This window comes from Rhinolophus hipposideros, assembly GCF_964194185.1.
Source record: "Rhinolophus hipposideros genome assembly, chromosome: 26".
Taxonomy (NCBI): Eukaryota; Metazoa; Chordata; class Mammalia; order Chiroptera; family Rhinolophidae; genus Rhinolophus; species Rhinolophus hipposideros.
The window spans coordinates 12,229,988-12,254,611 of NC_138072.1; the positions used below are offsets into that span (position 1 = coordinate 12,229,988).

Consider the following 24,624-nt stretch of genomic DNA (forward strand, 5'->3'; position numbering starts at 1 on the left):
GACCCCTGATTTGACCGCTGATTTAAGAAGGGGGAAGAGAAAGTCATTTCTGTCAGGAAAATTTTAGTTCTAGATATAGTGGGTAGAGCAGTTTGGAACAAAAGAAATGCGCATAGATGCAAGAGATATTTTAAAGGAGTCAACTGGCTAGATTGATTTGCTCTGGGAAGTTGAAAAGGGTTCAGTCTTTATGAGATGTAGAAACTAGATGATCAAGACATTGAGGGTACCAGTAAAGGAAAATCAAGAGATTTGCTGCTTTTTGTGGAAAGACATAATTGGAGCAAAAGGTAGGAAAACTGGCTTATTAATCTGGACCAGCAAACTTTTTCTTTAAAGGGCTAATAGTAAATATCTTAGGCTTTGTTGCTGTTGCATATTTTTCTTTGTTCAGTTTTACACACACAGGCGCACACACACACACACGCATGACAAGTTACAGGTTGTAGTTGGCCAACCCTAATCTTAGACTCCTAGAGGTTGGTCCCAGCTTAACTATTTTATGTATAGCATTGGGCAAGTCTCTTAACTTCTATGGGTCTAATTACTCATCTATAAAATGAATAGCCTAAATTAAATATTTCTAAGGTGTTTTTCTCAAATTCCATAATTTTAAGATGAATACAACTTTATACAAGTTAGGTCACAGGTGGTAATTGAGCACCTACCTAGAAACAACTAGCAAACTATTTGAGTCTGGAATTGGCCTTAAGGATTCAAGTTCTCTCCTAGTCCAGGAATTATTTCTTCCCAGCTTCTGGTTAAATGATTCAAAAATGACAAATTAATAAGGTATCCCATCCCGTTTTTGTTCAGCTGTATATAATTGTTGGTATATACTTCCTTGGAATAAGCCTCCTCAGAGCTGATACCAGTGAATAATAAACACTCCAGCTAGACCATTCAAGATTAAGTCTGTGCTGTCTTCTAAACAGCACTGCTACATTACAGCCCTTCAGAATCTTAAAATACTTGAAATGGTAGTATTCTTTCAAGTCAACAAAGAATTTTGAGAATGTGCTTTGTCCTAGGCACCTAATAAATTCTAGATATACAGTCCCTACTCTCTTGGTGCTTACAATTTAAATTTAGTCTTTTGAGTCGTTTACACACAGGTGTCTACCGTCATTGTCCATGTAATATGATTTCTGGAACCCTCACTAAGCAAGTTGCCTTCTGAAATTAGATGTGAAACTGAACAGGACTAAGTTAGAGCTGATGATATAGACCTAGGATTGGATATAAAGTTGTACTAATAGATGAGTCCTCAAAGGAGAGAAAGTGGAAAGCCAGAGACTGAACATTTTTGGAGGCGGTAATAAGGGGACATAAGAAATATATAGAAGAAGCTTCCAGATATAAGAGGAAAACCTGGATATTTTAGTGTAATTGGAATCGAGAGAAAAGAATTTCTAGAAGGAAGTGTGGATCTGCAACATTTCCTGCTGCAGAGACGTAAAGGAGGATGGAAATGTTTTACAGGGCTAATGGCCACGTGTTTTTACATATTTTTTATGTGCATATTGAATTGTACAATGCGATTTCATTTATAAAATAGGTTTTCTACTTAATAAAGTATATTAACATGATGTCAGATTTTGAAATTTTAAGGCGATACTAAAATCGTGCACAAGGATGTTAAATTTCCATTTTTCAAAACACTTTTATCGCGAACTGATCAGTTTACTCATCATTCTTAATTCCTTCCTTCTGTCCTCCCATCCTTGTGTTTGTTAGATTATTTTTAAATTAAAACTTGCTGTATATTTTTATTGCATAATTGTATCCATGATTTGCCCCTTTAATTGGACAGAGTTTAATACAACTTTTGAAACAATTGTTACTAGAAATTTCACTTATCTCCAGTATTAGTCCTAATTAAATTCATTCTTGTGTATTTAGTAATACCTGAGGGGGGGTGTGTGTGTGTGTGTGTGTGTGTGTGTGTGTGTGTGTGTGTGTGTGTAGTGGAGTAAAGCTTTTACATTTAAAATTCTTAAGCCAGTTTTACATAGAGTCATTGTAATACAGCTTACTTAATGTTAGTATTTCTGTCTCGTATAAGTGACTTGAAGTCATCCAGGGCACGACTGCTTGAGCTGTTCACTGATTTGAGCTGTAATCCAGAAATGATGAAGAATGCAGCAGACTCATATTTTTCCCTTTTACAAGGTTAGTTATTTATACGAACTTTGGCGTTTTTAAAAGACAACTATGTGGAAGTTCACACTTAATTTTAATTTTAGGATGTATTCTGTGGTATGCTCAAGGTTCAGAAATGTGAGGATGTAAATAAGGGTTGCCTTTCTGACATTTTGAAAATTCAGTGTGTATATATTTCATATTATGTTACTTTAGGAGAAAGTGTGAGATATAGAAAGGGAGGGGGAGTTAGGAGTTTCATTCACGTTCCTGGAAAAGTCATGTTCTGAAATTTTTTCTCAATAAAACACTTGATATTTCTTCTAAAACTGAACTGTTTTGTATCTTTTCATAGGTTTCATAAATTCATTGGATGAATCTAGCCAAGAAAGCAAGTTACGATATATTCAGAATTTCAAGTGGACTGATACACTACAAGGACAGGTTCCAAGGTAAGAAAAATGTTAACAGTACTAAATGGAAGTCATTTTTGTAACTATTTAGCCAATGGTTAACTCATAGCCCCTGTATTTGAAGAAATAAAATATGGATCGGATCAGCATTTTCTCTTCCCAGGAAATTTTTTCTTTTTTTAATTTTACCTAAAGTGATACATTCTATTAAGTAAAAATATAATTTGTTTCTCCTGGACCAAATCTATTTTTGAGATAATCAGTACAAATATTAACTAAAAATTGAAGAGCCTTAACTTTCAATAACACAGAGCATGGTTTGGGAATTTGGAACCCAAAGTTTTTGCCTACATTCAAGCAGAGCAGAATTTTGGTTTTTCCCTGACTTTTTCTTTTCTGATGGAAAGTTTAGATGTCTTTGGTCAGTCTCTTTCTTTCTCTTTTTCTCCCCAGTTCCACCCCAGCTCCGTACTCTTTTGACTCACAGTATTTGTTTTCTTCCTAATTTCTCTTCACTGTTTCTGCTCTTTCTAAAAACTTCCCCTCTGAACTTTTTCATCACTCTTGCACAACTAGAAGAGATCTAACTAAAACAAGAAAAATCATAATGGTATCAAACTTTACTTTTGTTTTTTTTTTTTTAACACTGTTGGGCTATTTAAATAGTCATATATTTTTACCTCAATTCGCTATAGAATTACCGTTTTATAAAGTCAGAAGGGAAGAAAATGGAGATTGCTGAAAGGCCAGGGCAGGCATTACAGGAAGTGGGGTGCAGACTTAGGATTCACCTAACTAGATGTTGACCTCAGATCTTCAAGTGTGTGAACATCTGCTTCTGCTGTATGTTGGGGTTATAGATAATAGGGCTTTTGTGAGGAACAAAATAGGAAAATTTATGTTAAGTAACTCTATAATGCCAGGCACATAATAGACATTCAATAAATGTTAGTTTCCCTTCTTTTCTTGGGAATATTGTATGTAGAATTCATAAACTGGGTAGGAAGGTGGGCTCTATGGGTCCTTTCCACATTTAATATTCTGGGATACTAAGGTTTACATGGCCTCATTTGCCTGTTTTTCTTTCTATGACCCCTTTATACTTCATCTGAAATAAAGGATATATATATATATATATATATATATATATATATATATATATATTTTTTTTTTTTTTTAAAGAAATAAAGGATATATATATATTTTTTTTTTTTTTAAAGAATCAAACCTTTTATTATTATTACTTTATAAAGCTTTGGCAGATTTTCAAGTGGTTTTACATTCCATAAATTTGGCACTTTTTCCTACCATGCCAAATTTTGATTCCTGTAACAGCATTTTTCAACATAGTTCTATAAAACAGTGAAGAATTACATGATGAAGGCCGTAAGTAATACTGAATATTCAATACATAGGAGATTTTTAAGATACTCTACCCTTGATTACTACTTAATAGAAAGTGCACTCTATATGTACTTTTGACTACTGCTTACATGAAGAACAATAGAAGTGGAGTCTTTGGGAGCAAGGCAGATTGAAATAAAGGAAGGATAAAAGGGAGTTAAGTCATGAAACTTCATATAAGTTAGCAAAACTGTCTCGTTATTTAAATGAAGTTGTAAATTAGATATGTCTACTAGATCACCAGATAGGATTGATTTGAAAGTTCTCAATGCTGAAAAAAATAAGCTGTTAAGCCATGCATTAAATTTTTTTCAATAGAGTGACACTGTTTTAAGAAGTTTGTCATAACTGTTCATTTTTGTGTATTATAACATATTTAACAAGATGGTTTATAAGTTATTTTTGAATTACTGTATTTGTATTACAATTTCTTTTAATCTAAACAGTCTCCATTCTTTTTAAGATGGAGGCACAGTTAAATAAAAAAAATGCAAAGTAGAATCATGACCCTAGTTTCTTCCCTTGGGGTAATATGTCTATGTCTTAGTAATAATGTGTAAAATAATGGTATTACCTCTGTTTTCTTGCTTCATCATTTGCTATAAATGAGATAATGTATAAAGAATTTTCAGGGTATCATCAGAACAATCGTTATTAAAAATTAGTATTTGCTTAATAACCTTTTGCCACCTTTGTGTCATACTTAGTAATAGAATCCAAAGGAAACAAGATGTAAAATACACTTGTTTTTAATACCTTGTTTTCTGTAGTATACTGATTGGCTTTGCATTCAAAATCTCCAGTTTCACTTCAGCTTGGCTTTTTGTCCTTCTTTTCCTTGAGACCATCTGCTCAATCAAGCTGGTTGGGTCTCTGCTATCAAAAATCTTTATGCTTTCTTGTACTTTAACAGCATTCCTCACCTGGGAGGTGAGCCATTTTTCACCTGGGAGGTGAGCCTCACCTTCGAGCCATTTTTCAAGGCACAATTCGGATTCTGTATATACCATTAAGCCTTCTTTCATCATTCTAGCCTGAAACGATCTTTCTGAATTCCATTTTCTTATAATGTAGTATAAGAACCACCTGCTCCAGAATCAACTGGATACTTGTTAAAAATACAGATTCTGGGCCCCTCCCAGACTTTCTGACTATCTGGGGTTAAGTTCCAGAAATCTGTATTTTTAAAGTTCTATGTACCTTTGGGAATAACTACTATTCTCATGTTTACTATTATGAAGTATGTACTAGGCCATTGTATTCAGTCATTCATTGTGAATTACATGTGTTTCTCCTTTCTCCCCATCTACATTAAACACAAGGTCTGTTTTTTTTCACTTTCCAGTAGCATATAGTCTTCATAAGTTTGAGTTGGATGTACAGTAGGCTTCATGTAGAGATGTCTCAGTAATGGACAGAACTTAATGATCATGTTTATAATTCTAGTGCCCAGCAGGACGCTGTGTTTGAATTGATTTCCATGGGATTTAATGTAGCTTTATGGTATACCAAGTATGCTTCAAGACTGGCTGGAAAAGAAAAGTAAGTTAAAGGAGGAGGCCTTACATGCATATGTGTTATTTTTCCAATATATGGAGCTTCGTTGTTAAAAGTCTAGGTTTTTGATAAAAAGTACCACTTTTTAGTGAAAACTTGCTTCACAATATTAGTATTAGAAGTACTGTGTTTCCCCGAAAATAAGACCTAACCAGAAAATAAGTCCCGGCATGATTTTTCAGGAGGACATCCCCTGAACATAAGCCCTAATGTGTCTTTTGGAGCAAAATTTAGTGTAAGACCCAGTCTTATTTTTGGTGAAATACTTTGTCAGAATTACGGAGCCTAGTGTTAAAAGGGAAAAAAATAATTTAATAATCTTGTAATGGGAAAGGTCCTTCTAAATAAAATCCCAGACCAAGAAAAGGAAAAGATTGAATATTTGACTATATAAAAGTACCATAAACAAATTTTAAAAACAAATGACAGATGGGTCAAAAAAATTGCAGCGCATATGACAAATTGTTTTTATAATGTATAGTCTTACAAATCAGCAAGGAAAAGACCCAACAAATCAAGTGAAAGTAAGTAAAAGACATAAACAGGCAATTCACAGAAAAAAATTACAAAGGCTTATAAGTATGGAAAAGATGTTTTAAAGGATTAAGGAATTGTGAAATAAAATGAGATACAATTTTCATAAAAGTAAAAATGGATATTAGCAATACAAAACACAACTACCAGCTGTGGTGCGTCTGAACCTGGGAAAAATATGCAGCCATTTAAAAATAAGTTGGATTTTATGTGCTGTTGTAAAATTAACTCTGAAGTGATTTATAAAACAAAAGCATAGTAGTGAATATTGTATATGTGTGTGTTTTTTAAGTGTGCATGCATTAAGTTATAATTTATGCCTGTTTATGCACAGAAGAATATAAGGAAAAAACAAGCCTTTGTTCAGAACTCTAGACAGGGTCTCTTTTTTTTTTTTTTTCATTTGTAATCACGTCTCTTTGGATGTTTTTCATGTGCATTTGTTACTTTAAGTGTCAAGTTAAATTTTTTGAAAGGAAGAAAACTAATGGTGAGAAACAAATGACTAGTTTGGTTTTATGAGAACATAGTAGTTGTTGGTTTTAATACCAGAAATGGCATTCATCCCCTGAGTAATGTAACAACTGTCTTTAAGCGTAACAGAAGAGGAAGCAAAAGAGGTCCATCGAAGCCTAAAAATTGCAGCTGGGATTTTTAAACATTTAAAGGTAAAATAATAATAAAGTATATTCTTAATGCTTTAATTCTTGAATTTTTCTTTCATTCTTTGTGGAGGGTCAAGGGAGGGAATTATTTCATTATGTAAAAAGAACTAGCATGTATTCTGTTTTCCTTGTGTTAATAAGTACCTTGTTGGTGAGTGTAGTCAATTATAGAATATTTAATGTCTCCATTTTAGAAAATCAGTGAATTTTACAATGAGAAATTTCAAGTTGTAATTCACTGCTTGTTTTTCTGTCTCTTGTGAAAAGGTAAAAAACAAAGCACAAAAATACGTGGTTCTTACTATTTTTCACTATTTTTATGATACTGCAGCACTGAACTTCTGATTGTCTTCTCTGTATGGGAAAACTCTGGAGGGCAGTCAATACACACTAATTACATTAAATTGCCTGAAGAGATGATAGGAATCGGGAAAGATCATAGTATAATATTTTCCAAGCAGAATTACCCCACTGTTTACTGAAGGCCTCCTGGAGTTTTCTTGTGATAAAATAATGCTTTTAGAGTGATTACAAAGCTGTGATCCTCAATGAGCTCTAGAATTGTAGTCTTTTATATATCCACAGTTACTGATGTGATCATTGTAGATATAAATTATCTGGGAATCATGCAAAAAGGAACTTTGGTTACTGTTTTCATTTAAAGGTTTTCTGAGATGAACATGAGACTTACGTATCTAACCAGTCTATTATGACCCAAATTTTGCTCTTGAATTTCTTGTTTTTACAAAAGCTTGTAAAAAGCTTTGAACAGTTTCAGTATGCAGGAGGTTTAATTCTCTGTAAGCTTAATATTGTTCTTGTTTTACACATTTTTTGTTAGTACCCTACATTTCTGATAAATTCCCATACTGAGTGTCTCAACTTTCATTTTCTTCATCTGTCACAAGGGGATTAAAATAAATTCGACTTTTTTGTTTTTCTCTCTCTCAGGAAAGTCATATCCCAAAGCTTATCACACCTGCAGAAAAGGGGAGAGATTTAGAAGCGCGACTCGTAGAAGCTTATATTATCCAGTGTCAGGCTGAAGCTCAAGAAGGTATCCTAAATATTGTAAGATTTCTTTTTTTTTTGAAGGAAGTCTATATTGGCATTTAATTTTTTTTTTCCAAATCAATTAGCTGGAATAGAGTTTCGGGTTTTGAGAACTTTATAGTGAGGAATAATTTTACTTTTAGCATTTGCCTGATTTTTAGCTAGCAGGAAAAGGCCTCACAGTTTAATAGCTATGTTTGAGAGGATTTTGATCTCAAGCCATTTCTGACAGCATAAGATGAATTCTATAACTCATCTTTTCTCCCTCTACCTTGCTTTTTCCTTTCCTCTCCCACTATTTGGCTTACCTTGAAATCTTCACCTTTCAATAACAGGAAATAAATGAAGACTTCTGTGAAGACAATAAAGAAACTTTGTAGGATTTGTTTCTCTTTATTCCAAACTCCAGTGCCCTGAAAGTATTTGTTTCCTCTTATATCATGTTATTTTGTTGTAGTAATTTTCTGTGATTAGCTAGTAATTGGCTAGTGATTTACTTAAAGAAATGGTATCAGAACCAACAAGCTCAGTGTTTTCTGTTTATGTTAGTATTTTCTGTATCTTATTTTTTATGTTAAAACTTTTAACAAACTGTATTAAAATTCCAAGTAGATTATGGAACTGTCTTTTTGCCCTTTAACAGAACTTAGAGTGAATGCAAATGAAGTTAATTATATATTCATTTTATTGTGCTTTGGTTGCAGTAACAATTGCTCGAGCAATTGAACTGAAACATGCTCCAGGACTAATTGCTGCACTGGCCTATGAAACAGCCAATTTCTATCAAAAAGCTGGTAAGTTTATAATTCTGATATATTTTTAGTCTTTAGATTTTCAGATTAATCTTTTGGCTAAATAGGGAACAAGGAAATCAAAAAGAGTCTCAGATTTTTTCATTATTTGAAAATGAGAATAATAGCTACATTATTTTTATTAATGTTGTTTAAAAGAAAATAAAAGTTAACGCTGTTCCCAGTTAACATGGGACGATACCGTACTTCTAATGGAAAGGACGATACCGTACTTTCTAACCAGTTATATCTAATAATTATACAGCTGTTTTGCTTTTGAAATTTTTTTTGGTCTTTGTGACAACCTTATTGTTACTTACTATTGTTATTTAGATAAGAAACTGAACTGAAATCCAGAGAATTAACATAACTAACCTATATTTTACCTGCTAGCAGAAAGCAAACTGGCACTAGAACTCAGGTCTTTTTAGCCTATGTTACTTTTCATTCACTTATTTAGGAAACATGCATATGTTTCTATTTGTGGGATGGTTACTATTTTATTTGCTGGGTATTCAGAGATCAGTAGAACAGATTCACAGTTGAGAAAAGGAAAAAAATAATATATATATAACTACATTATTGAAGCATGAAGTAAACAAGATGTCATTACAGCAGTGAAATAAAAACCTAAGGGACCTGGGCATGCTAGAGAAGGCTTCCTAGAGGAAGGTGATGGTTTAGCCTTATTTTGAAATATAAATAGAAGTTCCACGTTTGCTAGGAGGCTTTATGCGCGGCAAGAGAGGAACATCTTGTGGTAAGAGGTAAGAAAACTTAGCACATTCTGGGACCTTTAGACAGACGATGCTCTTAGCTGAAACACAGGATCAGTGATAGGAGAAAAGGTTACGAAAGTCTGTGTCTGAGAGAACACGTGTTGGTTTGTGGGCCCATCTAAGAAGTTGGCCTTTATTCAGTAGATGTTTGGGACCCATTCAAAGATAATCAAGTAAATCTGACTTGATTGGATTTGAATTTAAGGATGGTCCCCAGGGTTGCAAGATCAGAAATCGGCATGCTAGGTGAAGGAGTAAATAAATGGCTGATGCTACCTAGCACTTAGGAAGAAATGAGGATAGTCTATGGAGGAAATGAGGAAAGCTTTGACAAAGACAGCAAAGTAGGAAATGGAGAGAAGAAATAGATTTGAGAGCTACTTGGCAGGATGTGTGAGTGTGTGTATTTTATACGAGATTCAGTGGTGGGGTGGCGAATGAGAGGGTACCCTTCATGTTTCTGACTGGTGATTAGACTGCTTGGCATTGCTGTATTGCATAAATTTTAAAAAGATAATATAATAGTATAATTCATATTTACCTTGAAGTTCTTAGTCATATCTGTTTTTATCATTATGTTAAACTTAAAAGAGGGGCCAGGGTATTTAATCAATCTTATTATGTAGTTAAAATATGCTTATAGGAAAATTAATCCCTTTAAATACAGCTAGGTTTTTAAAAAATGTGTAAATGCTTGAGGCTTAGACTTGAATGACATTCTGCTTTCAGCATCTGAACGCATGAACTGAAAGTCTTCTAGTGAATCAGGGTGAAATTATATTTCGCTTTTTAAAATGTAACTTTAGATCATACTTTATCCAGTTTGGAGCCTGCCTACTCTGCTAAATGGAGAAAATATCTTCTCTTGAAAATGTGTTTCTACACAGCTTATGTAAGTACTTATAACTACAAAAATGTAGATTACTATCTTGCCAGCCCATTGAGTGCCAGGTCTGTCATCTCACCAGACTCTTAATTAGCACTTTACAAGTAATGGACAGCTCTCAGTAAAGGATCACAGGCGGTCAGTGCAGCCGCTGTGAGCTAGAGTGGATGGAAAGAGATGACGTAGAATCGTAGAACTGGATTCTGGCAGTGGTGTTACCGTTTGATTTAAACCCACTTTTAAGCTGGAACCTTGTGCATACTTAATAAGAATTCTCTCATTTCATCCTGTACATTGAGAAAGACATTTATTAATTCAAATCTGAAGGCATGCTGCACAGTATATCAGCTGGGTTGGTGAAAAACCATTAAGCACTCTTTTGGAAGTTACTTTTTAGTCTCTTATACCCACCACACAAATTTATTTTGTTGGTTAGAATATCATGTGAGAGATCATCCAAAACCTCTTTCAGATCTAGGTAGATGTTTTATTTCTCACACCTTCTAATCTGTTTGCAAGCATACTACGTAAGACCATGTGCTACCTCTGCATTGATAGAGACGTTCAAAGAGCAAACGTGTCCAATTTCAGGCTGATATCTTTCTCTTAAACCCTGTTTAGTTCTTAACTTCCATCCTCCCTCTCTCCCTCTCTCCATTAGCACAGTTATTTCCCTCCTTTATACACTGTGCCCGAATTTTAAAAACAGATTTCAGCAGATACTTTCTGTTCTCAGCCCATGGTTGGAAGGCTAGTTTGGTTCAAAGACATCAGATAATTCCCCTTTTGATACTAACAGATGGGAGAAAGCTCATTCAAGTAAATAAATGTAAGAGATCACATTGATACTTCAAATAATGGACAAAGGCATTGATTTATCTGCTGCATATCTAAAACAATGGTAGTGGAAAGCATCATTTGGGGAGAGAACTAATAAAAATTTGTGTCTTTTATCAGGCTTACTGTTATCACGGTCAAACTTTGTTGGCTAGTGATAAATGTGGTGAAGCAATCAGGTCTCTCCAAGAAGCAGAAAAATGTAAGTATTTCTGCCAGAACACGAACTCCCTTTTAAACAAACGTTTTATCATAAAGGGGGAGAGGCATTTAAAAGAGATTTTGGCTGAGTGCATAAAATGGCATGGGAATGAACGAGTGAGGTTATTGGAGAAAACCAAACTGTTTCAAACACCTACACTCTACAGAAAAGACCCACCTCCCCCTTACACTGCTGGTATTGCTGTCGTACTAGGTAAAGAACAGTAAAATTCCCTTCTGTCTTTTTCTGATTAAAAGCCTTTGTAGTATAATAATCAAAAATTAGTTACAGTAAAATAACTTTGAATCCCTTTCACATGCAGTTTATGCCAAGGCAGAAGCATTGTGCAAAGAATATGGAGAAACCAAAGGTCCTGGACCAACAGTCAAACCTTCGGGACACTTGTTCTTTCGGAAACTAGGAAATCTTGTGAAGAATACTCTAGAAAAATGTCAGAGAGAAAATGGATTTATGTGAGTAGAGCTCAGTATTATTTTAGTAATGTTAATAATAGTGTACAATTGACTCGTGAACAGCACAGGTTTGAACTGCTCAGGTCCACTTCTACGCAGACTATTTTCAGTAAATAGGTGCACTGTTTTGGGGGTCCATGGATGAGGAGGGCTGACTGTATTGATCTTCTCTTTAAATTGGTAATAAAGTTCACTTGTGTTGGACCTAAGTTTTATTCTGCTTCTAATGATGATATATAAAAGCAGATGTTAAATTTTAAATATGAATTCTTAACATACAGATTCCTATGCTGTCCTTATTTTCTCTTCATTTGCCTGCCATTCCTTCTCTGTCTGTTGTATGTATCTTCTAAACTCCTTTTGCATGTTCATCTCACTCTGGTTCCAGCTACCTATAAAGAAGGGAAATTAATTTTCCGTCAATCAAGCTGTTTCCACTATTAAATCAGTATTGTTCAAACTGTTGATTACCACCTACCTGTGTAAGGTGATAGAGTCAATTTTGTCCCTACTTTTATCTCTCTACATTCTTCCCCTCATAATCTGCCTCTGGTCGCTGAGCTCTTTTTATTTCCTTGAACTTGCCGAGTTTTAACTTATATCATTTCCTTTGGAAAGCATCTTTGAAACCCCAAATCTGGGTTAATTGCCCTTCTTTTGTGTGCTCATGGCACTCTCCATTCATTGTAGCTTCAATTACATTGCTTTGTAGTTAACAAGGTTTCTTGATTGTCTCACCTACTCTTTTATAAGCTACATGAGACATGAAAATGTCTTCTTCGTTAAGTTGTTTTTTCGCCCAGTGCCTTGAACATAATAGGCACTCAAGTAGTTGACAAACGAATGAATTGCTGTTTAAATTACTTTTTGCAGTTACTTTCAAAAAATTCCAACAGAAGCCCCACAACTGGAACTCAAAGCAAATTATGGCCTTGTAGAGCCTGTACCTTTCGAATTTCCTCCTACAAGTGCACACTGGACACCGGAAACGCTGGCTGCTTTTGATCTCACCAAGAGACCCAAGGATGACAGTGTACAACATTTTTTTTTCCATTCATTCACAAAAGTTTAAAAATAATTCAGAGTTAGCGTTTTGATGCTTTTCTCTATATAAGCAGATATACTATGTTTGTGTAGATGTTAAATTTGAGAGAGATTTAGCAGTATGCCTGAATGTGTATTTTATACGAGATTCAATGGTGGGGTGGTGAATGATTTATATTTATGTTTCTGACTTTGGTGACTAGACTACTCTTTGCATTGCTGTGTTATATACATTTTAAAAAGATAATGTAATAGTATAATTCATATTTACCTTGAAGTTTTTAATCATATTTGTTTTTAACATGTTAAACTTAAGTTACCTTAACTATCAAATCAAAGAAGGGCCATGGTATTTAACCAATCTTATTATGTAGGTAAAATATGTTTGGCATAATCTGTTGTAGAACTCAGAGATAAGACCTGTAGGCAGAGATAATACCTGTAGGTTAGTTGTCTTCCAATTGTCTGCCCAATTGACTGTCGTTTTCGACATTATTACCTTGCCTGTTTTCCAGTTTGTTAGAGCCTCCTTTAAGAAGAGTGGGAGAACAGGTCTAAGAAAGATGGCTTGTTTGTATTTATGTTGCTGTAGCAATATTCTCTGATTTTGATTTAGTGTAGTCCTGGGCATTTGAAGATTTGACCTAAGTTCAACAGTCCACGAAATCATCCAGGGGTGAAATAAGACTTCCTTTATTCATTTGTATATAAGCACATCATGGTTAACTAAATCAAATGGTAGATTAAGTGGAAGTGTTGAGGTTTGACTTCCAAAACTGGAGGGATCTGTGAAAAAGGAATGGGAATTGTTCTGCAGCCATAGCTCTTTACTTGAAATTGGATGGTTTTTATATAATTTCTACCCATGCTAAAAGCATTATTCCTTAAAATAACTATCTTTGTATCCTGTCCAGCCTCTAAAGTAATACCTTAGGAGGTAGCCTGTTACTATCATGAGTGATTTCCAAACTTAAGGGTTCTGCATGGATAGTTTCATCACTCAGTTTCCCCCTCCTCAGAAAGAGTAAGAGTACTGTTAGCTTGGTTTTTTCCTATCCATCCAGGTTTTCATCTTCACTGAAATGTTGTTTTCCGGTTATGTCTTAAATTAAATCCTATGTAGCTTCTGGAACAGCTTCATTAATCTCAGTGTTGTGTAATTTAATGTAGCATCTTTAAAAAATCTGAAGTGGAAAAGATCTAGTGTTTGTTTTCCAAATCTTAGTTTGTGTTCTTACACTGTATTTTTCTTTCTCTGTAGACCAAACCCAAGCCAGAAGAAGTGGTAAAACCTGTGAAAGAACCAGATATCAAACCTCAAAAGGACACTGGGTGCTACATCTCCTAAAATATATCCATACAGAGTGCACTTGGCATTTCTCTAGTAGTAGATAAGATTAAACCATGAACTTTAGTTCACATTTCTTGAAATGATGTCTTTGAAGCCTGTAGAATAATGTAGTACATTCAGAGGGAATCTGCCTTCAGTCTATTTGTTCTTGATTTTTAATATAGTCAATCTTTGTTTCCACACTCCTTTTTCACCAGGGCAACGTGTGAAAGATTTTATTGTGCTTCTGAAGGGCATATTTGAGGGTTTGGGTTTTTTTCCTCCCCCTGAACTCTGGGCAGTAATAAGTCACAGGTTAATATACTATAGGCCAGAATCATGTGGTTTCATTTTTCTGTCTTCACAAAAAAAGTTTATTTTCCTTCTTATTTGATACCAATAGAATGACAGGAGTCTGTTTTTGACAGTTGTTTCCTTCATTTTGTTAATTGTAACAGACTTGTTATGTTCTGAGTCAGTTAACTTTTCTGGGGGGAAAAAGAAAGTTATTTACAGTTAAACATCAGAAAATCATCGTACCAAATCCCTTGCATATTTTTTAATCTATAATTTACTCAAAAATTGTTGTTTACAGGTATGTTGAGACCATATTTATAGGTATGTTATTCCTATATTTTGTTGCCCTCCACTTTGTTTCAGTTTCCATAAACCTGCAATGATTTTACAAGTACCTCTCTCAAGGGCTTTTTACTTAAAGGAGAGAACTTTGTAACAGCTCACAATGTTTCTATAAGAGAGAAGAAAGAATAAAAGATTTTTGCAGATGCCAAATAGTGCATGATGTGAAGACAAAACTTGAAACTTAACGGAGATGGGTTGTCCTGGAATACACTGGTAACTCTATTTCTTTGTTACCTGGTTTCATTGTACATTGTTTTTATATAGTTTTCTAATATCCACTTCCTGTTAGAAATGTATTGCTTTAGGCCGAAGGTCATACAGAAACTTAACAGAACAAACAGACACAGTATCATATTAAAAATAGTTTGTAATATTTGTAACAATTAGTATATATACAAACTTGGCATATGGTGGATGCTTCACACGTTAACAAAAGTCATGCATCTGTACGTTTATCTTCTTTTGATTGTTCTCCTGGGGCATTAGCTAATTTTCCTATTAAAAATGGATTGGTTCCTTAGCAGAAATAATAGTAGTGTATATTAGGAGCTTATAACATGCCAGGGACTGGGCTGAGCACTTAAATAAACAAACCCTTGAATCCACACAGCAACTCCGTGAGAAATAAGTAAAATCTGCATAAAGTGTTGAAATAGGAATAAACACTTCATTATGAAGAATGAATAGATTATGCCTTTCTAAATCAATATTGTGTTCAAATAAATGATTACATAAATCATAATGTACATTCTTGAAAAAAGCTACATAGAATCAGCATATTTTTTTAATGTTACGGAAATGCTACCGAAAATAATATATGGAAATACTCCTGGCTGTAAAACATCTCATATTTGAAGCTGCAGTTTCCAGAATAAGTGGAGTGATAACTGAGCAGACAATTTAATTTTGCTGTTTATGGAAAAAATATTTTAATCAAATTTCACTGTATTTTGCTTACAAAATCATTTGTTTGTTATATGCCAGTTACTGAAAACTTGCAACAGTACTTGATGCCAACTTATTACTCTTGGCCTATAGGGTCTGTTTATCTTAGACACTAGTGCTTACTAACCTAGTTACTAAATCTTCACATTGACGTGGATCACACTACCTTATATGGAATGAAAACATATAACATGCTTAGTGCTTCTGTAAAATGCAGTAAATACTGGTATTTTAATCCATAATTGGCAACTTTGACATAAGCAGATAGTAAATATTCTGTTGACTCAGCAAAGGTGATACTTTGGGACTAAAATATCCCATTTTTATCATATTCTTTGAAATAGTGTTGGAAATTTTGGAAAGTTAACAAATGTAAAGAAGTCGCATGAAGGTTATAGAGAGATGTAACTATTTGTGTTGATTAACTATTGCAGACATTTCATACTTAGTTTGAAGTGGATAATGACAGCTAACATCCTCAGCTAAAAGTGGTGTTTGTATAATGAATTATCTTTTTATTTATGAAAATAAAATAATTTTACTTACAGTTTCGTTGGATTTTTATTTGCTTTTCGATAAATATTTTTACATTTATTAAGCCAGTAACAGAGTTAATGCAATGCAGAATCATAATTGGCCGGTACATACCTTATTCTTAGTATTTATCCAGTATGATCCAGTGTTGTGTTCTGTGGTAGGCTGAGCCAAAGAGCTTGTCAGTATCCCTTGTACCGTCCTCTGTAGAAAACTTTGTACTTTGGAAACTCGAGGTGGCATTTGCAGGGTTCCATAAACGTACACAGAAATAAAACCATATTCCAAAATATTTCCTTATTCTCCAGAGTAATTATGCTTTAGAAAAGACCACATTTCTTATCTCTCTTCATATGTCCTTAGAAATAAACTTGCAGTGTCATTGGCAGTGAATACTGCTCTGTGGGGCTCTGGACATCCCCTCCCTGCTTTATAGAGGCTTGACGTTCAGACCACCTCGGGAAGAGGGGAGAGTGGAAATGGAGTGCCCTGGCGGCCCCCAGGTGAGCAGTGCTAATTAGCTCTTGTGTAGTTACCCAGTGCTCGTTTTTTGCTGCATTTTAACCTGGTTCATTTACAAACATTTTTTGATTTATGAACACTAAAAGAGCTCCACGACATTTTAGGCATTATAACCTTCCTGAAGTTACCTGCCAAGATTAGAACAAGATTCGTGTGTTATTGTGTGGATACAGATTACAATACTGCATTTCGGTGAAGGAGTTAATTTAAACGAAATGATTAGTGCAAATGTAATGAGAAATACATTAAAAAGTAATTATTTTAACAGTAAATAGAGACAATTGCACGTCTTTTTATTTTTCCGATCTATTACATAGTGCCTTACCCCACCCATTTAAATAAACTGAATGTATGATTCATTTATTAAACAAATTTGAGCTCTAGCTCTGTGTCAGGCACTGTAGGGGCAGGAGATACAGCAGGGGGTACACAGGTGAGAACCCCTCCCACTGTGGCCAGAGGGCAGGGTAGGGGGCTAAGGGGCAGAGGGAGACAAGGTAAGTGAAATACTGTGTGGGGTCAGTGATAAGTGCTAAGGAGGAAACGAGGGGTAAGATGCTGAGTGCTGGGGGTGGTGAAGGAAATGGGAAGTTGCCTTCAAAGAAGGTCTCAGAACAAACCATCTGAGTTGAAGACCTGAAGGAAGCCAGGGGACAAAGTCTAAGGGAAGAAAGACTAGTCCAGGGAGAAGCCAGCGCAAAGGTCCCTGCAAGAGGAGAGTCTGTGGTTGGAGTGATACAGGGGCCGGGAGTATAAGATGAGGTCAGAGGAATGTTGGGACCTACAGACGTGGGGGCCATTGGAAGGATGTCGGCTTCTACTCGGTGAGGTGGGAACCCACTGGAGAGTTTTACGCAGAGGAATGACAGGCTCTGATCTCGGATTTAACAACGCGGGCTGCTAAAAAGCAGAGTATAGATTGTAGGAGGTCGCCGCAGTCTTCTAGGTGAGAAATGATGGCTTAGACCAGGGTGGTCACCGTGGAGGGGTGGTATCAGGATTCCAGAAATATCCAAGAGAATTTCCTGATGGGTTTAATGGGAGGAGTGATTAAAGGAGAAGAATCAAGAATGACTCCAGTGTTTGGTCTGAGCAACCGGAAGAATAGAGTTGCCATTTATTGCAATGGGAAGACTGCCAGAAGCGTAGATGTGAGTGTGGTTGGTGATGGTGGTGGGGAAGGCAGGAAGGAAAAGGCCGCACTGAAGGCGTGAGCAAGGATTTAGACATGTTAGGATTGACAGGTCTATTAGATATCCAAGAAGAGATGCTGAGTAGACAGTAGGATCTATGAATCAGATTCAGGGGGAAAGTCTGACCTGGAGATAAAAATGTTGCCTATAAATGTGTGTAGATACGTTGAAAGCCGTAAGGCCAAATGAGGTCATCAAGGGAATAGATCATCAGGGGAGTAGATAAAAACATAAGAGATCCAATCACTGAACCCCGAGGCACTCCAGTATGAAGGATCAGGGAGATTACAGGTCTGTTAGTTACATTGCATACTTAGGAACCATCTTTGATGAACTAGATTTGCGGTTTTTAAGAAACAAGAAGTAGAGGCGCTCATAAGAAACTGAGGTAAAATTAAGCATGTGGTGAGGAGTATCTGGCTCTCTGAAAGATCACTTCAGAAACGGTCATGTCTAGGTACTTGATGTGAGGTTGGCAATGCTCTCAAGATTTTTGTAGATGAAAGTAAGTAGATTCCACACTGGGGAATGTTGAGCCCCGTCTGTGGCAGGTGACTTTTTCATAGCACATCCTAAAATGTCCAGTAGGTGGCAGAAAGCATCCACTAAACAACTGCATTTCTTTCTCACTCTCTTGCTCTCTCGCTCTCTCTCCCCCCCCCACCCTTGGAGCCCCTCTGAATTAAAAGATGTATATGTCTGTTTAATGCACAACATTATTATCAAGAAAAGAAACTGGTATTTCAGAAAGCCAACAGGTCCCTTAGTCTGTAAGATGATAGGGGAGCCAGGTGTTGGGATGGGGTACTTCATTTGGTTTGGAAATGTATGAGTTGGGTGATGGTTTTGAGAGGCGTAGATTGACTATGCTGACACTGTTAGGCCTTAATCTTTTAATATTTAAGCCTTTTAGCTTGGGGCAAGGCAGGGAGAGGGGCTCAGAAAGCAGAAAGCAAAAAACCTTGAAAAAAAATAAATCACTGAATCACAAGTCTCTGTTTCAATTTAGAAGTTACATCCTTTCCCACTCTCCTGAGGCCACTGGTCCCCAAACTTGCCTGCACATTGGCATTACTTGGGCAGCTTCCAAAATAACCAATGCCCATGTCCCACCCCTAGAGATTGTGATTTATGTCATCTGAGATGGAGCCTCGCCTTGGAATTAAAAGGACCAGATGATTCTAACATGAAGAAAAATTTAAACACCACTAGATCTAGTTAATGGTGAATGTGCAAATACAACTCACCTTCCCACAACTCAAACATGTTCCACCCTATAAGTGACACGCAAGAGCACACTTCCACGTCAGCATATCAATCGGAGATCCTGTATGGCCTCAGCCCAGCTTTTTAGTAATTTATCATCTACCCAACAACTTCTAGCACCAAACTTCATACTCCTTTAAAAACCAAACATAACCAATTAAAGCAATGAAAGACAAAGCAGAGGGATTTTTGTAGGTGAGTTGCTTTTTGAATGTGTTTTATTCGCTTTTGATTGTTGTAGAATGTTTTATTTCTCATGGCACTGACAATATTTACTTTTGCAATAGTATTATGCCTAGCATATTGTCGGTCTTCAATTCCTTCCTTCCTTCCTTCCTTCTCTCTCTCTCTCTCTCTCTCTCTCTCTCTCTCTCTCTCTCTCTCTCTCTCTTTCTCTCTCTCTCTCTCTCTCTTCCCCCCACTCCCTTAGTGCAGCTTGATTTAATGTTTTGCTTAATTTTATCCAGCATGTCCGTGTATTTGGAAGAAGTGGAATTTTTCCACATCAACTCAGTCTGCCATATTTGCTGATATAATCTTAAACTATATTAAATATTCATTAAGACAATAGTGTGCTTACCACATGAGAATAGTCTCGATCCATATATATTATTGAGTAAGTGGTAGGTAGTTAACGATAACTAGCTTTCATGGAACACGATTTGCTAAGAATAGTGTTTATGTGTGTTTATATGTCTTCACTCCTCAATTTTATAAGGTTGCTACCACATTCACACAAATAGTCAAACTATATCATTCTTATTTTATAGATGAGGAAACCAAGACACAGGGATAATAAGTAATAGGATTTTGAACCTAGGCAGTCTGGCTCCAAGCTTGTCAACTTTATTGAGATTTAATTTAAAGACAATAAAATCAACATTAAATCTAGAATTCATTTTGACAAATGTATACAATTGAGTACCACCACTACAATCATGTTATCTATTAGAACATTTGCATCATGCCTGAAAGTTCCCCTTTTGTCCCTTTGGAATTAATCTCTTCCCCCACCATCGTCTCACCCCGAGCAAACACTGATCTGTTTTCTGCTACTATAATTTTCTCTTTTTAAAAAACTTCACATAAATGGTATTTTATAATATACGGTGTCTGGCTTCTTTTACTTAGCATGATGCTTTTGAGATTTCTTCCTAGTGTTGCAAATATTAATTGTCTGTTACTTTTCATTGCTGAGCAGTATGTCATTGAATAGCCACATTTTGTTTATTTTCCAATTGATAGACATTTGGACTGTTTCCAAGTCAGGGCTATTACAAATAAAGCTGTTAGATGGATATGTTTTAATTTCTCTTGGGTAAATAAATATCTAGGCATGGAATTACAAGATTATATGGTAAGGATATGTTTGACTCTTCAGAAACTGCCCAATTGTTTCCCGGAGTGGTCATACCAGTTTGCATTCCTAGTAATAATATACGAGAGTTCCAGTTGCTTCACTTACTCAACCCCTCATATTGTTTGTCTTTTTAATGTTAGCCTTCTAGTGATGATGTTATGTTACCCCATTGGGTTTCAGTTGGCATTCTCTAATGACTAGCACATTGAACATCTTCTCCTGAATTTATATGGCATCTGTAAATCTTTAGTAAAATGGCTATTCAAATCCTTTACCCGTACTTTAATTGAATTGTTTGTGTTTCACCTATTGAATTGCAATAATTCTTTATATATTCTGAAAATAAATTCTGTACTGGATGTATACTTGGCAAATACTTTCTCCCATCTGGGCAAAACCTGTACTGTTAACCACTGTATACATTGCCTCTCAATACTTACTGAAATGGTTGAGCAACTTCTGCAGGGCGATGGCCACTTCCTACCAGCAGTTGTGGGTTTTAAATAATAAGGGGTAAGAGAACCGTGTTGAAATTTTTTTTTTAAGACTCAAGTTCCACTACTAAATGACTCTTTCCCGTTTTGGTACAGAAATGAACAGGCCTCTCTTGGATTTGAAGAATTGATGAGATCACAGCTGTGATTACATCTGAACGCTCTTGAAAATAACACCTCTCAGCTATATAAACACTGCCCTGTGCAGCTTGCTCTAAGGTGTCCTGTTTTTAATTTACTAGTTTTTTTTGTTCCTTATGGAAAAAGACAGTTTCCAGCAGTTAGAACTAGAGAAAAGTGGACCTCCGAAAAGGACTACTCCCAAAAGAATTATCCATTTTGTTGATGGAGACATCATGGAAGAATACAGCACCAAGGAGGAAGAGGAGGAAGGCAAAGAACAGAAAACAAATTCAACACTTGACCCTGTAAGCTTAGAATGTCATGTCAATATTAGTAACATGAGGGCTGAGTGGATGAGAGATTAAGCCAGACAAGGTTTGTAGAAAATACAGTTTTAAGGGGACTCCTGGGTCTCCTTGGTTTGCTTTCTAGATCCATGTATAGTCAACTCATAATTTTGATAATCTTAGTTTTCTCATTTATGAGAGAGAAAATGGAACATATTCCAAAGCATTTTGAAATGTCAACATGAAAGACTCTGTAGTCACCATACCTGTTATTCGTGGCTCAAACTTGATTTCTCTTTTTTTTTTTTCAGTCAAAACTTTCATGGGGGCCCTACCTATGGTATTGGGCAGGACGAATAGCAAGTTCCTCATTTTCTAGTAAGTACCACTAAGGTTATTTTTTCTGTCCTACATATAGACTTACAGACCCTCTGAGTTAGAGGGGACTTCCAATGGTTTAATCCACTCCATGGCATTCTGAACAAGTGATGATCTGGTCTCTTCTAGATCTATGCTGGAACATTCCCAAGAGCCTAGACCCTCACATCTTCAGGCAGACCCCTTCCATCTTTTACCAACTCTTGTTAATAAATTCTATCTTATATTTTGTCTTCTTTTACAGTTCTTCTCATTGATCCTAGTTGTCTTAAGGCCACACAAAACCAGTCTACATTCCTCTTCCGTAGCGCAGTTTCAAATATTTAAAAGCAATAGTCAGTTCTCCCTGAATTGATTCTTCACCTAAAGAAACTTCCAACTTTATTTTAACTACTGTGTTTCCCCGAAAATAAGACCTAGCCAGACCATCAGCTCTAATGCGTCTTTTGGAGCAAAAACGCATATAAGACCCGGTATTATATTATATTATATTATATTATATTATATTATATTACATTACATTACATTACATTATGTTATACCTGGTGTTATGTTATGTTATGTTATATCATAAAGACACGGTCTTATATTAAAATAAGACCAAGTCTTATATTAATTTTTGCTTCAAAAGACGCATTATAGCTGATGATCCTGCTAGGTCTTATTTTCGGGGAAACACGGTAGTGTTCTGTGACAGAGTTCCAAGTTCCCTTGCCATAATCACGCTATTGTAAAGAACAACTTTATTGACCCCTCCAAGAGGCATGATGCGTGGCCTAAATGGCTATTTATAACAGATGAAATACTAAATCTTATTTTGCTTCCTTTTCACCAATTTTCTTTAAAACACGATTGGCAACATCTATACTCATTTCCTTCTAACTTGCATATGCTTGTGCATATGAAAGGGAGGAAAATAACTTCAAAAATCTGAGAAATTATTATACAGAATACAGGTCTTCGGAAGTGATCTTCATTCATTCACTAAATAAGCATTTATTGAGCACCAGTATACTCGGTGCTATGCTGCATTCTGGGACACAAAGAAAAATGACAGTCTTTGCTTTCAAGGGACTCCGTATTCAATGGATAATATGGGCCAGAAAACATGCCTATAATGATAATGTGTTGTCACCATTGCCAGGGTAGGAGGAGCACAGGGTTTATAGACTGAGATACTCAGGATGCTGGCATATGGAGGAGACTCGTCAAGAGCGCTATGAAAGTATGTCTGTCTAGGCCAGCGTGGAGACCATGACCGTGACCAGGGTGGGTCTTTAAATTACAGTACATAGTAATGATAGGGGTGATCTAGTCAGATACTATGAGTCTTAAAGGAATAAGTAATTTTACATAAGGGTAGAGGGTTAGTGATTTGGAAGTTACTTTGGAGACCTACATGAATACCAAACTTACCTCGACGATAAGCTAAGTAGGGTTTACAGACCAATTGCAGGCAAGGCAAAACTCTTGACCTCTCAACTGACTCACTGTGAATTCATTTTACCCTAGTGCTTGTTCTTTCTTTTAGCATGTGAATTCCTGGGTGGAAGATTTGCTGTCTTCTTCGGTCTTGATCAACCCAAGTATCAGTATGTGTTAAACGAGTACTATAGAACACAAAATAAGGTATGTGACATCCTGAAGGGGACACCAAGAGCCCTGGAATGGGAACGTTGGTGGCTCCTGCTTGGGGCCACATGAAAGAGTTTTTTCCCACCTGGTACTCATGTACAGCAGATCCTGGAATAACATTTCATTATAACATTGATGAAAAGCAGTAGTGACTCACCTCTTGTTTCTATCAGTTAGCCGCTGGTAAAATTGATTTCTTTATACATCAGTTTGCTTAAAGTCGCAGAACTATCGATGATCTTAAGTGAGGATTTACTGTACTACAATTTTACGGAGCTCCCATGGTTAGACTGACTTATTTTTCTATTGCCCCTTACTCCCATGACACTTTTTTGTATTTGCCTCACTTCTGTGCAGTTAGAATGTCATGCGAGGAGTCGTCGGAGTTAAATGAGTGTAAAGCCTGAGATTGCTTACAGGAGAAGCTTCTCACAAGGATGTCTTTACAAAAGGGGGAGTTCTGAGGTATTTGGCTTACAGTTCAAGTTTTCCTTATTTCTCTCCATAACAGGAAAGTGACAAGGAAAGCAAAGGGAATGAATCAAAGGCCCAGCCATCTAAGGTTCCTAATGAAAAGTGTCACCTGGAAGCTGGGGGCCCAGAGTATGGAACCAGATGGCAGGACAACACAGAGGGAGTTTCTCAGGGAGCACCTAATTCAGGGAGGGCCAGGTGGTGGATTCCAGCTCCTAATGGGAATCAGGGTTGTAATTCCCCTGGATCTCTGTTCTTGGACCATTGATTGCCATGGCAACAGCACCACAGGTAGCATTTCTGAGTCAGTTCTGATCTTCATCTTCTTGTGATACATTCTCCAACATCCAGGAATTGCAATCAGTAAGGAGAATAATTGTGGATCCTGTCTCAATATAAACTTTTATTTATAAGCCCTTAACTCAACTCAACTCAACCCAGTTGTCTCTTGCTGGAGGAACCCCGGCCAGACCTATCTCGTTCCACCCTGGCAAGACTTTCGAGTTCCCCCCAGAAATGCCTTCGGGGCAATAGGCGCCATTGGTTAGGTTACACCTTGGAGTTATTCAGAGAGTGTGGGTCCCCCTAGAGCCCGCACCGGTGATGAGGCCACTCAGGACCCTTGAATTGTTCCGGATCCGGCAACTCTGAACTGCACCGC

General features: G+C 36.2%; 2 protein-coding genes across 6 annotated transcripts in view; both read left to right on the top strand.

The window, feature by feature from the left end:
• The window catches only part of BROX (BRO1 domain and CAAX motif containing), a 26,771-nt gene extending 10,527 nt beyond the window's left edge, over positions 1-16,244 (top strand). For all 5 annotated transcript variants that reach the window (XM_081039226.1, XM_081039225.1, XM_081039228.1 and 2 more), the window contains exons 3-13: positions 2,066-2,172; positions 2,498-2,594; positions 5,406-5,501; positions 6,646-6,718; positions 7,667-7,772; positions 8,473-8,562; positions 10,145-10,230; positions 11,182-11,263; positions 11,586-11,736; positions 12,610-12,769; positions 14,042-16,244. In XM_081039226.1, the coding sequence (XP_080895352.1) occupies positions 2,066-2,172; positions 2,498-2,594; positions 5,406-5,501; positions 6,646-6,718; positions 7,667-7,772; positions 8,473-8,562; positions 10,145-10,230; positions 11,182-11,263; positions 11,586-11,736; positions 12,610-12,769; positions 14,042-14,128 (1,135 nt within the window). In that variant the 3' untranslated portion in view covers positions 14,129-16,244. The remainder of the gene's footprint in view (positions 1-2,065; positions 2,173-2,497; positions 2,595-5,405; positions 5,502-6,645; positions 6,719-7,666; positions 7,773-8,472; positions 8,563-10,144; positions 10,231-11,181; positions 11,264-11,585; positions 11,737-12,609; positions 12,770-14,041) is intronic.
• Positions 16,245-21,323: 5,079 nt separating this feature from the next.
• Positions 21,324-24,387, top strand: FAM177B (family with sequence similarity 177 member B; the record flags this gene model as incomplete). Its single annotated transcript, XM_081039188.1, has 4 exons — positions 21,324-21,494; positions 21,788-21,854; positions 23,386-23,483; positions 24,001-24,387. 4 exons carry the CDS (start codon positions 21,324-21,326, stop codon positions 24,229-24,231), a joined length of 567 nt encoding a protein of 188 aa, XP_080895314.1. The 3' UTR covers positions 24,232-24,387.
• Between the last annotated feature and the right edge of the window lie 237 nt (positions 24,388-24,624).